The sequence below is a fragment of the Salmo salar genome, chromosome ssa19, assembly GCF_905237065.1.
Source record: "Salmo salar chromosome ssa19, Ssal_v3.1, whole genome shotgun sequence".
Lineage (NCBI taxonomy): Eukaryota > Metazoa > Chordata > Actinopteri > Salmoniformes > Salmonidae > Salmo > Salmo salar.
In genome coordinates this window covers 56,972,327-56,985,226 of record NC_059460.1, presented here as the reverse complement: position 1 = coordinate 56,985,226, position 12,900 = coordinate 56,972,327, and the positions used below count along the sequence as shown (strand labels likewise).

At 40.7% G+C, this 12,900-nt stretch overlaps 1 protein-coding gene across 4 annotated transcripts; it reads left to right on the top strand.

Moving 5' to 3' along the window:
• Positions 1–328: 328 nt before the first annotated feature.
• Positions 329–12,900, top strand: ube2ib (ubiquitin-conjugating enzyme E2Ib). 4 transcript variants are annotated; one of them, XM_014158940.2, is made up of 7 exons: positions 329–1,220; positions 10,747–10,826; positions 11,037–11,120; positions 11,362–11,434; positions 11,766–11,875; positions 11,968–12,047; positions 12,122–12,900. In XM_014158940.2, exons 1-7 carry the CDS (start codon positions 1,148–1,150, stop codon positions 12,183–12,185), a joined length of 564 nt encoding a protein of 187 aa, XP_014014415.1. In that variant the 5' UTR covers positions 329–1,147; the 3' UTR covers positions 12,186–12,900. The 4 variants fall into 4 exon arrangements, with proteins under 4 accessions (XP_014014415.1, XP_014014417.1, XP_014014416.1 ...); XM_014158942.2 differs by having other exon boundaries at positions 329–1,237; XM_014158941.2 differs by lacking the exon at positions 329–1,220 and adding an exon at positions 2,543–2,692.

Below are 12,900 nucleotides of genomic sequence, written 5' to 3'. Positions count from 1 at the left end.
ATGATCATCCAAACTTCATAGCACCTTGTGTTGTAATCATATTCAAATAAACCAATAGTTTCAAAAGAGCAATTATCAAACTTCAGGTAATGATGGCCTCTTCACATTTATTGACAGACAACGACAGACCTGCTGGTCACTCTTACCAAATTGAATGTATACAGTGAACTGATACAGTAAACGTAAACAAGTAGCGCCCTCTAGTGTTATTCATTTGAAAATGCTGGTACTGTGTCGTCACTAGTTACCACAGTCACAAAGTCATATACCCCGCCTATTTCTACACAATCTGAATTTTTTTTTTAAACTAATTTTACCAACCTCGCATGCCTAACTCTAATCTTAAATTTAGAGCAAAAAGCTAATTGTTTTCATGAATTTGCATAATTTAGACGTTCATCCACGTTCTCCAAACGGGTGATGTGTTGCACCACTTCATTTAAATCTGGATCAATCTATGATTAACGGTTTTAAACTATGATTAGTGACATGTTACACCAATATATGAGGTATTTCGTGAGTTGAAACGAAGTAGCTAGCCTACTTGACAAATGAGGCCACGAAGCTGCTGTTCCTTGATAAAATAACAATTTAACGTTAGAACTACTGCAACTCCATTGTGAAAGGTTCTCATGGGTTGGCTGATTTGAAATAAAATCCGTTATTTGCCAGTACTAGACAGAAAACGAATTCGTTAGCTCCTGTAGCTAGCTAGTTTCTAAACCAAACTAGCTAGCATACAATATTATTTATTATTGTCATTACCTAACGTTATTTAACCATGTATTATTTATCCGCTAGCCACCTGATCGTGGCACGTCAAAGAAGTTCAAATTTCTCCGTTTATGAAAAAAATATATATATTGTCGGAGCTGATGGAGGAATTTTGTAACGTACTGGAGGATAAAATGACAGACAAACACGACTGTCAAAAAGGACACTTGAGCCATTTTATTCGACAAATGTAACGGCTCAACACGGATTGAAGAGAAGAAGGACCCAAATCGGATGAAAGCGTGATGGATTTTTTTTTTAAGCAAAAGTGAGAAAGAATGCGGCAGATGTGAGGCGGGGGCTATTTCAGACCGGACCCGGAGGGGGGCCTCCGTCCAAGGGAATTAATCCTATCGCCCAGAAAATATGCGAGATGATTCCCCAGCAGTTGTACCCTCTCCACAACCCCTATGATGACGACGGACAATTTGACCCACCAATATTTAGTAAGCATAAATAACTGGTAAATATAAATTCCTATAATGCACGTTAAAACTAACGTTCATGCTAACGTTACTTCACTAGAATGTTTTTGTTATCAGGCCCGTTACATGTTGCATAACATCATCATTCGTACCAAGGCTGGGCATATCATTAACCCCAATTCAATTGTTGTGCAAAATGGGCACGTAAATAGCCTACTAATAATGAGTTAATTATCATAAAACTCAACAGGATTCAACCTGTCACTAATTATTCTCTGAGGAACTCGTTTTGGTCTCTCCACAGTAAACATGCTGCCATTTTATCAGTTAAACCACCTAAAGTGGCAGTTTAGAATTCATCTCCAATCTAAATGTATATTTATTTTTGTATTAATTGAGCAACAGACTTCAAATTAATCTAGGTTTAAAGTTCAAACTAAATTTAGATTAGAGGAAGGATTTAATTTAACAAGGATTAATTTAAAACTAGGTTTAACATTTGGTGCAACAAGATTAATAGATAAACCTTGATTTAATCCAGTTTAAGAGTTAATCCATGTTGGTGCAACCCTATTTCTAAATTAAGAGTTACATTTGCACCCTCATTCCGAATGGTTAAGGTTTGGGATATGGTGAAAAAGAAAAAACAGTGTCCGACTGGGATTGAACATGCAACCTTCTGATCAAGAGTCTTTGGAGTTCACTAATCTGCCACCTAGCAAAACCCAATCCTACTTGATGGTAATAGTGCTCTGAAAGGTTGCTGGTTCGAATCCCAGAGGCAACTAGGTGAAAAATGTGTTGCTGTGACCTTGAGCAAGGCACTTAAACCTAAATTGCACCTGTAAGTCACTCTGGATAAGAACGTCTGCTAAATTAATAAAATGTGAAGCGAAAAAAAGGGTTCCTCAGGACATAGACATCCAATTTCGACGTCAATCTTCAACGATCTCTCTCAAATGTTTAGGATATAGACAATTTTGACTTTGTGGCTGTGGTAACAGGTAGAAAAAAATTGTGCTGCTCCTTTAAATTTTTAGTCGTCTACAAAATTGCCTGTTTGCACTTATTTGTTATATTACATTGAATATGACTATGTCTAAAATTATTATCCAATTCCTGTGCACATATTGAATAACTTACATGATGGTACATAATAATAAATGCATGTTCATCAACTGTCATTTAAGAATGCAAATTGTGCCCAAATCAATGCAGACCACATTGTGAACATTTTAGCCACTTAATTGTCAGTTATTTCAATTAACACAAACTAGTAACGTGGTGATGGTACATCAATCTCTCCATAACACCCAATTAATTATAAATATTTTCAGGCGGTTGGGAGGTTGCCTATGTCACTGGTCCTGTTATTTAGGCCGGACAGGAACGAGTGCTTTTTCAGGAGGGAAACTTCACCGGGGTTTTTCTTGATTAAAAGACGATTCATTCATACAGTTAAATAGTACGAGTCATTATAGCCATACAGCAAGGTAAGCGAATGTCGCCCAACAATTTTGTATTTATGCAATACGAGGTTAGCTTTACTATCTGCCTGAGTTTGCGCCATTTTCGCTAGTTGGTTGATGCATAAATGTGCGCCAGTTTGGGAAGCCTTAGGTTCTTTGTCCTGGTCAGTCATGGGTGGTATTGCAAATTCGTTTGAGGTTCCGCTTTAAGCCAAGGCAAGCGGACCAACATGGCAACTAATATGCATGGCTTCAGATGAGAAGAACGAGTCTCGTTGCCACAACGACGTAAAATCAACGACAAGTGCGCAAGTCTATGGTTTTTGTTTGCCAGCCGCGCGCCACAAATAGCCAGGCTACTTGCGCATGTTGTTGGCCAGTTTCTGTCTTGGAACTTGCTCTGAGTAATTTCTTTCTAACGTCACTATAGTCGCTGACATAACTAGCTACCTTCTAACGTGTTTTAGCCACAAGCGGACCAGAGAGATTTTGCTCAAACATGCTGGACTTGTTGCTGGTACAGATGAACAGCCGGATGTTATGCTAATAGCTAGCTATGATGTAACTTAGTGATATGCAGTTCGCTAACTATTCGACTTTTCGTTATTTTTGAACCTTTTATTTTTTTTACTGACGAGTCATGATGTTTGAGTGAATCGATCATTTTGGTTTTCGTTTACCTGCTGGCCGTTATTACTATAGTAGAAGGATTAATACGCGCTCCTCCGGAGACATGCACCGACCAACAACTGTAAAATAAATCATGCTGCAGCAATAACATAACAAAAATACATGGTTATAACTGTTTATTGATCTCATGTGTAAGAATACATGCAATTCATTAATTATTTTAATGTTTTGTAGAACCAAAACATGCACACAATGAGTTTCTGCAACAACAATAAAAGATACCCGAAAGGAATCGTTTGTGTTGCAGATTGCGAATGATATTGTGTTTATCACCCTCACCGCAGTCAAACAATGCATTCCGCCAAGAGTCGTAAACAATCTAGTCCGATTGCGGCCACAAATAGTCCCTGTTTCAAATGTATAAAAAAATAGTATTTGTATATAGTAATCAACAAATATAAATAGTTTTAAAGCACACTTTTACAAGTCTGTCACAAATGACCACTCAATAAGCCCCTTATGGTGAACGCGAAGCTTGTAGAATCATTCTTCTTTGCGTTTTCAGTTTATCATTTGCAGGTAGGGGCTCCTGCATGCTTTGGGCATAGATGGTAAATGAGTTAATGGGTGTTTCTCAACATGCACACTACCGTGCTCCACACTCATGCTCCAAGTGCGTTCTCCAAGGACATTCTCTTGACTATGTTCTTATGAGGACGGGCGTGTGGAGAACGCATTAAAACATTACATTTGAGGAGCACTCGCCCTACTGTATTACCTCACTGCACCTCCCCATTCACTGAACCTTCTTCCAGCCAGGACAATGGTAACAATAGAGACTAAACAAGATATACACTAAACAAATGTTTTACTTGATAATGATCAGGTAGATATGTGAATCGTAGTAATCTAGCTAGCCAGGTAGTTCAACAGGCAAAAATGACTTATGCGTGGTAGATGTACATTTTCTGTAGTTAGCTAGCTACCAATTCTTTGTGGCTACCTAGCTTGACAGTTACCCTATTTACTTGACTATGGACTTACACATTCACTGAACCTTCTTCCAGCCAGGACAATCGCAACAGTAGAGATGACGCAAGCAAATGTTCTACTTCATAATTAAAAAATATATATATTTATTTCACCTATATTTAACCAGGTAGGCAAGTTGAGAACAAGTTCTCATTTACAATTGCGACCTGGCCAAATAATGATAAACTAGCTATGCTACGTGGCCAAAAGTAGGTGGACACCTGCTCGTCGAACATCTCATTCCAAAATCATGGGCATTAATATGGAGTTGGTCCCCCCCACCCCTTTTCCTATTACAGCCTCCACTCTTCTGGAAAGGCTTTCCACTAGATATTGGAACATTGTTGTGGGGACTTCCATTCAGCCACAAAAACATTAGTGAGGTTGGGCACTAATGTTGGGCGATTAAGCCTGACTCACTCAGCGTTCCAGTTCATCCCAAAGGTGTTCGATGGGGTTGAGGTCAGGGCTCTGTTCAGGCCAGTTAAGTTCTTCTACCCCAATCTCGACAAACCATTTCTGTATGGACCTCGTTTTGTGCACAGGGGCATTGTCATTCTGAAACAGGAAAGGGCCTTCCCCAAAGTTGGAAGCACAGAATTGTCTAAAATGTCATTGTATGCTGTAGCATTAAGATTTCCCTTCACTGGAACTAAGGGGCCTAGCCTGAGCTATGAAAACAGCCACAGACCATTATTCTTCTTTCACCAAACTTTACAGTTGGCAGTATGCATTGGGGCAGGTAGCATTCTCCTGGCGTCTGCCATACCTAGATTAATCTCTGACTGCCAGATGGTGACGCGTGATTCATCACTCTAGAGACCGTTTCCCCTGCTCCAGAGTCCAATGGCGGCGAGCTTTACACCACTCCAGCCGATGCTTGGCATTGCGCATGGGGATCTTAGGCTTGTGTGCGGCTGCTCGGCCATGGAAACCCATTTCATGAAGCTCCCAACAAACCGTTATTGTGCTGACGTTGCTTCCAGAGGCAGTTTGGAACTCGGTAGAGTGTTGCAACTGAGGACAGATGATTTTTACACGCCTCTGCACTCAGCGGTCCCTTTCTGTGAGCTTCTGTGGCCTACCACTTCGCGGCTGAGCTGTTGTTGCTCCTAGACGTTTCCACTTCATAATAGCAGCACTTAGTTGACTGGGGCATCTCTAGCAAGGCAGAAATTTAATGAACAGACTTGTAGGAAAGGTGGCATCCTTTTCTGTAAGGGCCATTCAACTGCCAGTGTTTTATCTATGGAGATTGCATGGCTCTATTTTATACACCTGTCAGCAACAGGCATGGCTGAAATAGCTGAAACAACTAAATTGAAGGGGTGTCCACATACTTTTAGTGCATATGTGAATCATAATGTAGCTCACCAGGTAGTTTAACAGGCAAAAATGAGCCCTCAACTAATGTTATTCAAGGTAGATGCCAATTTTGTGGGTAGCAAGCTAACAATTCTTTGTGGCTATCAGGTAGCTCTATTGACTTATTACAGGCTTGCGATACGTAGGCAGGTAAACATGCCAAAATTAACACAGCTGGTATTTATTAACATATCAAGATAAAATATTGTAGTCAGGCAACATATGAGATGTGACTAGGCAACGTTTCATTCTGAAATCGGAGTATATTTTGTCTCGCTTCAGCTCAAATGTCTGACATTGATTTCAAGAAATGTGTAATATTTTTTTACGTGGTTGCAATTTTTTGCACACTTTCCGGTGAAGCTTGCGTCGACACATGCTTCAAAATATGTACAAACGGAGTGCGCATTTGAGAAGTGCCCTTCGTGATCCGTTTTGCCTACTTTGATTTGGACTAAAACGCTGACCCTCCAGTGCTCCAATGTGCATGCTCGGAGTACGGTTGTATGCATTTCAAGGAACACCCAATGAGTATGTTTACACGTGTACTAATAATTCAATATTAAACTTATTATGTGAGAAGGCAGAGTATGGCATTAGTCATGTAAACACCTTACTCTGCTTATCTTAATCGGTGTAAGGTCATAATCGAAGTAAGCATACGCCAACTAAAACACCTGGCTTTCTGAGCGATCTTTAGAATTATTAGGACATTTCATCGGTGTTCCAGCGGTTAATTAGATCTGCGCATGTACCGGCACCGGGTAGCGCAAGCCTCCCTCTTATGCGCGAGTAAAGTGAGTTTGAGAAACTGGAAGTATGCATCTTATACATTTCGACTGAAATTATTTATATGTCCGAACTCAGAATCAAAAAGTATTTGCAAAAATGACATGGTCACTGTGGTAGAAAGTTTATTTTGATAAATGCAGAAAATTTCCAATCAGTAGCCAGGATTATTAAGGAAATTGTTTTTCTTGTAAAGCATGTAAGCAGTTTAAACTATTATATTAACCTATCCACAGACGTTCCATTGACCAGATTGCTGTACATTCAACAAATCTGATCTAAGAAAGTGGATATTGGTCAAACCCGTCATGATTTACGTGTGCTAACCGGCCCACAACGTGGTTACTTAGTGCATTCGGAAAGTATTCATACCCCTTGACTTTGTCAACGTTATGTTATAGCCTTATTCTAAAATGTGTTTTTAAAAAATAGGTTTAGACACTTTTTCCCCCCAAAAAAGAGGGGGGTGGGGGGGATAATCACAAGTATTCAGACCCTTTACTCAGAACTATGTTGAAGCATCTTTGGCAGCAATTAGAGCCTCGAGTCTTCTTCTTGGATATGACACACCTGTATTTGGGGAGTTTCTCCCATTCTTCTCTGCAGATCCTCTCAAGCTCTGTCAGGTTGGATGGGGAGCGTTGCTGCACAGCTATTTTCAGGTCTCCAGAGACGTTTGTTCAGGTTGAAGTCCGTGCTCTGGCTGGGCCAGTCAAAGACATTCAGAGACTTGTCCCGAAGCCACTCCTGCATTGTCTTCTTGGCTGTGTGCTTAGGGTCGTTGTCCTTCTGGAAGGTGAACCTTCGCCCCCAGTCGGAAGTCCTGAGTGCTCTGGAGCAGGTTTTCATCAAGGATCTCTTTGTACTTAGCTCCGTTCATCTTTCCCTCGATCCTGACTAGTCTTCCAGTCCCTGCCGCTGAAAAACATCCCCACAGCATGATGCTGTCACAAACCATGCTTCACCGTAGGATGGTGTCAGGTTTCCTCCAGACGTGACGCTTAGCATTCAGGCCAAAGTTTCAATCTTGGTTTCATCATATCAGAGAATCTTGTTTCTCATGGTCTGAGAGTCCTAAGCAAGCTGTCATGTGCCTTTTACTGAGAAGTGTCTACTCTACCATAAAGGCCTGATTGGTGGAGTGCTGCAGGGATGGTTGTCCTTCTGGAAGGTTCTCCCATCTCCACAGAGGAGCTCTGTCAGTGACCATCGGGTTCTTGGTCACCTCCCTGACCAAGGCCCTTCTCCCCCGATTGCTCAGTTTGGCCGGGCGGTCAGCTCTAGGAAGGGTCTTGGTGGTTCCAAACTTCTTCCATTTAAGAGTGATGGAGGCCATGGTTTTCTTCGGGACCTTCAAATCTGCAGACATTTTTTTTCGTACCCTTCCCCAGATCTGTGCCTCGACACAATTCTGTCTCGGAGCTCTACGGACAATTCCTTCGACCTCATAGCTTGGTTTTTGCTCTGACATGCACTGTCAACTGTGTCAAATACATTTGCATTTACCACAGGTGGACTCCAATCAAGTTGTAGAAACATCTCAAGGATGATAAATTAAAACAGGATGCACCTGAGCTCAATTGAGTCTCATAGCAAGGGTCTGAATAATTATGTAAATAAGTATTCTTAATTTTTTTTTTATACATTTGCTAACTTTTCTACTAACCTGTTTTGACTTCATCAGTATGGGCTATTGTGTGTAGATTGCTGAGGAGTTTGTTTTATTTAATCCATTTTAGAATAAGGCTGTAATGTAACTAAATGTGGAAACGGTAAAGGTCTGAATAATTTCCGAATGCACTGTAAGTCCGATTTGGCTGTTTTCGCTGCGTAACATGTAGTTGTCTCTTTTTCAGGTTTAGAAGAAGTGACTCCTAAATTCTTACTCCCGTTTGTATAAGCTGGTTAGTATAGCTAGCATACAGAAATCGGTGGTAGTCAAATTTAATTTGACTGTAATGCAGTTGATTGGTAAGGATGACATGAACATGTTTGGGTTGACCTCCATACAATCATTGTACTCTGCTTTTTACCTAAACATTAGCATAAATTTAGGCAAATTTTGCTCTGGGGACAATGAGGAGACTCGATCTTTCCCCGACACGTTTCCAAGGTAATTCCATTGTTTTGTTCTAGTTCGATTGACCTGTTTACCGCGTCTACTGAACAAAAAATATAAATGTAACGATTTTACTGAGTTACAGTTCATATACGAATAACGGTCAATTGAAATAAATTCATTAGGCCCTATTAAACGGATTTCACATGACTGGACAGGGGCACAGCCATGACATAAATACTTCTCAGTTTCATCAGCTGTCAGGGTGGCTCTTCTCAGACGATTTGACAGGTGAAGAAGCTCGATGTGGAGATCCTGGACTGCCGTGGTTACATGTGCTCTGTGGGTGTGAGGCCGGTTTGGACGTACTGCCAAATTCTCTAAAACGACATTGGAGGCAGCTTATGGTAGAGAAATGAACATTCAATTCTCTGGCAACTGCTCTGGTGGACATTCCTGCAGTCAGCATGCCAATTACACGCTCCCTCAACTTGAGACGTCTGTGGCATTGTGTTGTGTGGCAACTGCACATTCTATAGTGGCCTTTTGTTGTCCCCAGCACAAGGTTCACCTGTGTAATGAGCATGCTGTTTAATCAGTTTATTGATATGCCACACTTGTCAGGTGGATGGATTATCTTGGCAAATGAGAAATATTCACTAACAGAAATGTTAACAAATTTGAGCAAAATAAGCTTTTAGTGGGTATGGAACATTTCTGGGATCTTTTATTTCAGCTCATGAAACATGGGACCAACCCTATATTGCGTTTTTATATTTTTGTTCAGTATATTAGTGACTCAAATGAACAATGTGTCGACCGATTTGTTCTTTGTACAGAACGAGTCAAAGATCAGTCAGTAATATCACTACTATGATGATAGCTGAGCTGAGTCAATGACAATATCAGACTAGATTACTAACCCTAAGGTGTCAGTTAAGGAAATGTGCAATCTGTAATACTTAGCTGTTGCTCTCCATTTACCCATTGACTCTTGAAGAGTACAACTCATATGCCTAATGAGCTGAGCTAGCTAGTACGTTAGCTTACCCCTTCATAACAAAGGCTGGTTTACTCTGTTTGCCATGTTTTAAAGCGATGTAACATTAGCTCGCTAGCTAGCTATTGCTACGAAATGCATGACAACAAGCATGCAGCCCGCAAGGACCAGAGTTTTGGATGCATAAAACTAAAAGCCTACAGTACACACTGGGAGGTTTCTAAGGATGTAAAGAGGGGAGATGGATGTAGCTAAATTGCTAATTCCATAAATGTCAAGCCCCAGTCTACAAGGGATACAGTTTATGCTTGCTATGGTTGCCAAATAATGTGATTTATATAACCAAAGGTTGTTGGTGTCCATTACTGGATGTTACAGGAAAGCCCCATACAAACCGGCACCATCGATTCTTCAACTAACCTGGTACTGGCAATACAATCTACTTTCTCGATTCTGGGAAACATTTATCTTATAAAATACCAAAAATCTTTGGTTATATCACATTGTATGCCTGATAAACTGTAGCATGTTAAATTTGACTGATTTTTAGGCTAGACTTTGTAAACCAGGTATCAATTTCAGCCTTCCAGGAATCTTGTTGCGTTTGGTACCTTTGTGCACCGGAGTGTACAAAACATTAGGGACACCTTCCTAATAATGAGTTTCACCCCCTTTTTTCCCTCAGAACAGCCTCAATTTGTCAGGGCATGGACTCTACAAGGTGTCAAGTGTTCCACAGGGATTCTGGCCCATTTTGACTCCAATGCTTCCAACAGTTGGCTGGATGTCCTTTGTATGGTGGGCCATTCTTGATACACACGGGAAACTGTTGAGCGTGGAAAAACCCAGCAGCGTTGCAGTTCTTGACACACTCTAACTGGTGCACCTGGCACCTACCATGTCCCGTTCAAAAGCACTTAAATCTTTTGCCTTGCCCATTTGCCCTCTGAATGGCACACAGACAAGGCATTAACAATCCTCCTTTAACCTGCCTCCCCTTCATCTACACTGATTGGCATGGATTTAACAAGGGACGTCGGTATAAGATCATAGCTTTCACCTGGTCAGTCTGTCATGGAAAGAGCAGGTGTTCTTTATGTGTTGTCCAATTGGTGTATGCAATAATGACACAGTCCTAAGAAATTAGATAACATGTATGTACACGTCTTTGAAAGCACATGTTTGTCACCTCTGCTGTTTCAGAAAGCCCACCAGTCATGTCAGGCATTGCATTGAGCCGGCTTGCTCAGGAGCGCAAAGCGTGGCGGAAAGACCATCCTTTTGTGAGTAGCAGTGTGTAGTTCTAGACTTTTTTTATTTGTAATAGTACACTTCTTTTTTTTATTTTTTACCAATCAGATTTTTTTTAACCTTTTTATTTAACTATGATAGGGATTGGGGGAAGTGTTTTATCCATTGTTCAAGAGCTTTGAAATGAAGGTTTATTTTTTTGCTTAATCTCACTCTTACTGTTTGATGCAATTCCATCTAAGGGCTTTGTGGCTGTGCCGACGAAAAATCCAGATGGAACCATGAACTTGATGAACTGGGAATGTGCCATTCCTGGGAAGAAGGGGGTAAGCACAGCCATTTATCTACACATGCAATACAGTTTCAAAGTGGAGGTGCCAAGTGACTTTGTTTATAGCATTCCGCCTGTGCGTAGTTGGTAGTAGATCATTTCAATAAATGTTTTTGCACCAACACTATGAAGTGGACATCTTGTATGAAACCAAAGAATGCTAGGATGAGGTCATAGTTCATCCTTGATCTTCATAGTCTGCAAGTGTTTGTGATCGATTATAAACTCTTCCCCAGACCCCATGGGAAGGAGGCTTGTTCAAACTGCGGATGCTGTTCAAGGATGACTATCCTTCCTCGCCCCCAAAGTGTGAGTTTCCTTTTAACCAGTCTTGTTTTTTCTTTTCTTATTACAATCCCCATTAGCTGTTCCTCATGCAGCAGCTACTCTTCTCGAGGGAAACATAATACAGAACATTGGGAACAGCTCAGTATTCGGGCCCAATACTTGAAAAATGCATCCTTCCCTCTTCCTTGACGTAGTCACTGATCTGACACTAATTTGATAGGTGTAAGCTAGGTATTTTTTTTTCACCAATTCAGTCAGATCAGGTGATCAAAGTTAGGAAGGATGTATTGGAACAGACCTTAGGTCATGAGATTAGTTCTATTTTAACTTTTTACTGATTTTTATTTTATAGGTAAATTTGAGCCTCCGCTCTTCCATCCTAACGTGTATCCGTCAGGCACAGTATGCCTATCCATTCTAGAGGAGGACAAGGACTGGAGACCTGCCATCACCATCAAGCAGGTTAGAATATGCTGGGGATCGACTTACAAGCTATAGCCACCAAATGGCTATGCCCAACTAATGTGATCTTTATGTTTTGTCATTTCTTACAGATCCTATTAGGAATACAGGAACTCTTAAATGAGCCAAATATCCAGGATCCAGCCCAAGCAGAGGCATACACAATTTACTGGTGAGTTCTGCTAGTATCGAAGGGATGCCTTCCTGTTTGCCGTGTTGTTTTACTAAACCCCTCTTTCTTTTCAGCCAAAACAGAGTAGAATATGAAAAAAGAGTTCGAGCACAGGCCAAAAAATTCTCCCCTTCGTAATGGTGAAGGCTTGGCTTCGGCAGAAGGAATGGGTCAAACACGGATCACCTCCCCTCTCTTTCTCTATGAATGTGCCCCTCTCACATCGGGACTTGCTTATAAGGACTTCTATTTAAAACTGATACATTCTGTGCCATCCTCTTTTCCTTTTTTTTGTTCTTAACCTCTGGGTTGGAGTGTGGCAGGCGCTGGGATGAAATGGGAGCCGTAGCACCCGGGCCGCTTCCTTTTTTAGCCGTATTACTTGTCTTGTGGTGCGAGGGACAGAGCACGGTACCGGTTTTGCCATCGACTCAATAAGCTTCTTTTTGAGGAAGAGAACGTTTTGGTTGTCTGTCTTTTGTTACATTTTTTTCCTTTAAAAAAACCTCCCTCTTGTATTTTCCTTGATTTTTAATTGTGTAAAATTAGCAATTTACTTAAATGTCAGTATTTCAACTGCTGTATAATGAGTGGCACTTTTTATACTGTATTATCTCACTAGTTTCTCTAGAATGCTCGGTCTGATTCTCTTATGCAGGTTTTCTATTCAGCATGCTGTAATATAAAATCTGTTGCCTTGGCTGTCTTTTTCTTTTGTTATTTGTAGTGTTTGCAATGTTTTTATTTTTTTATGGCCTCGTCTCAATGCAGGTAGGCTTACTTCTGTATCAAACTCTGTTTATAGGGTGTTTTGTTCATGTACGTGTTAGACTAAATAAACAGTTTCTATAAA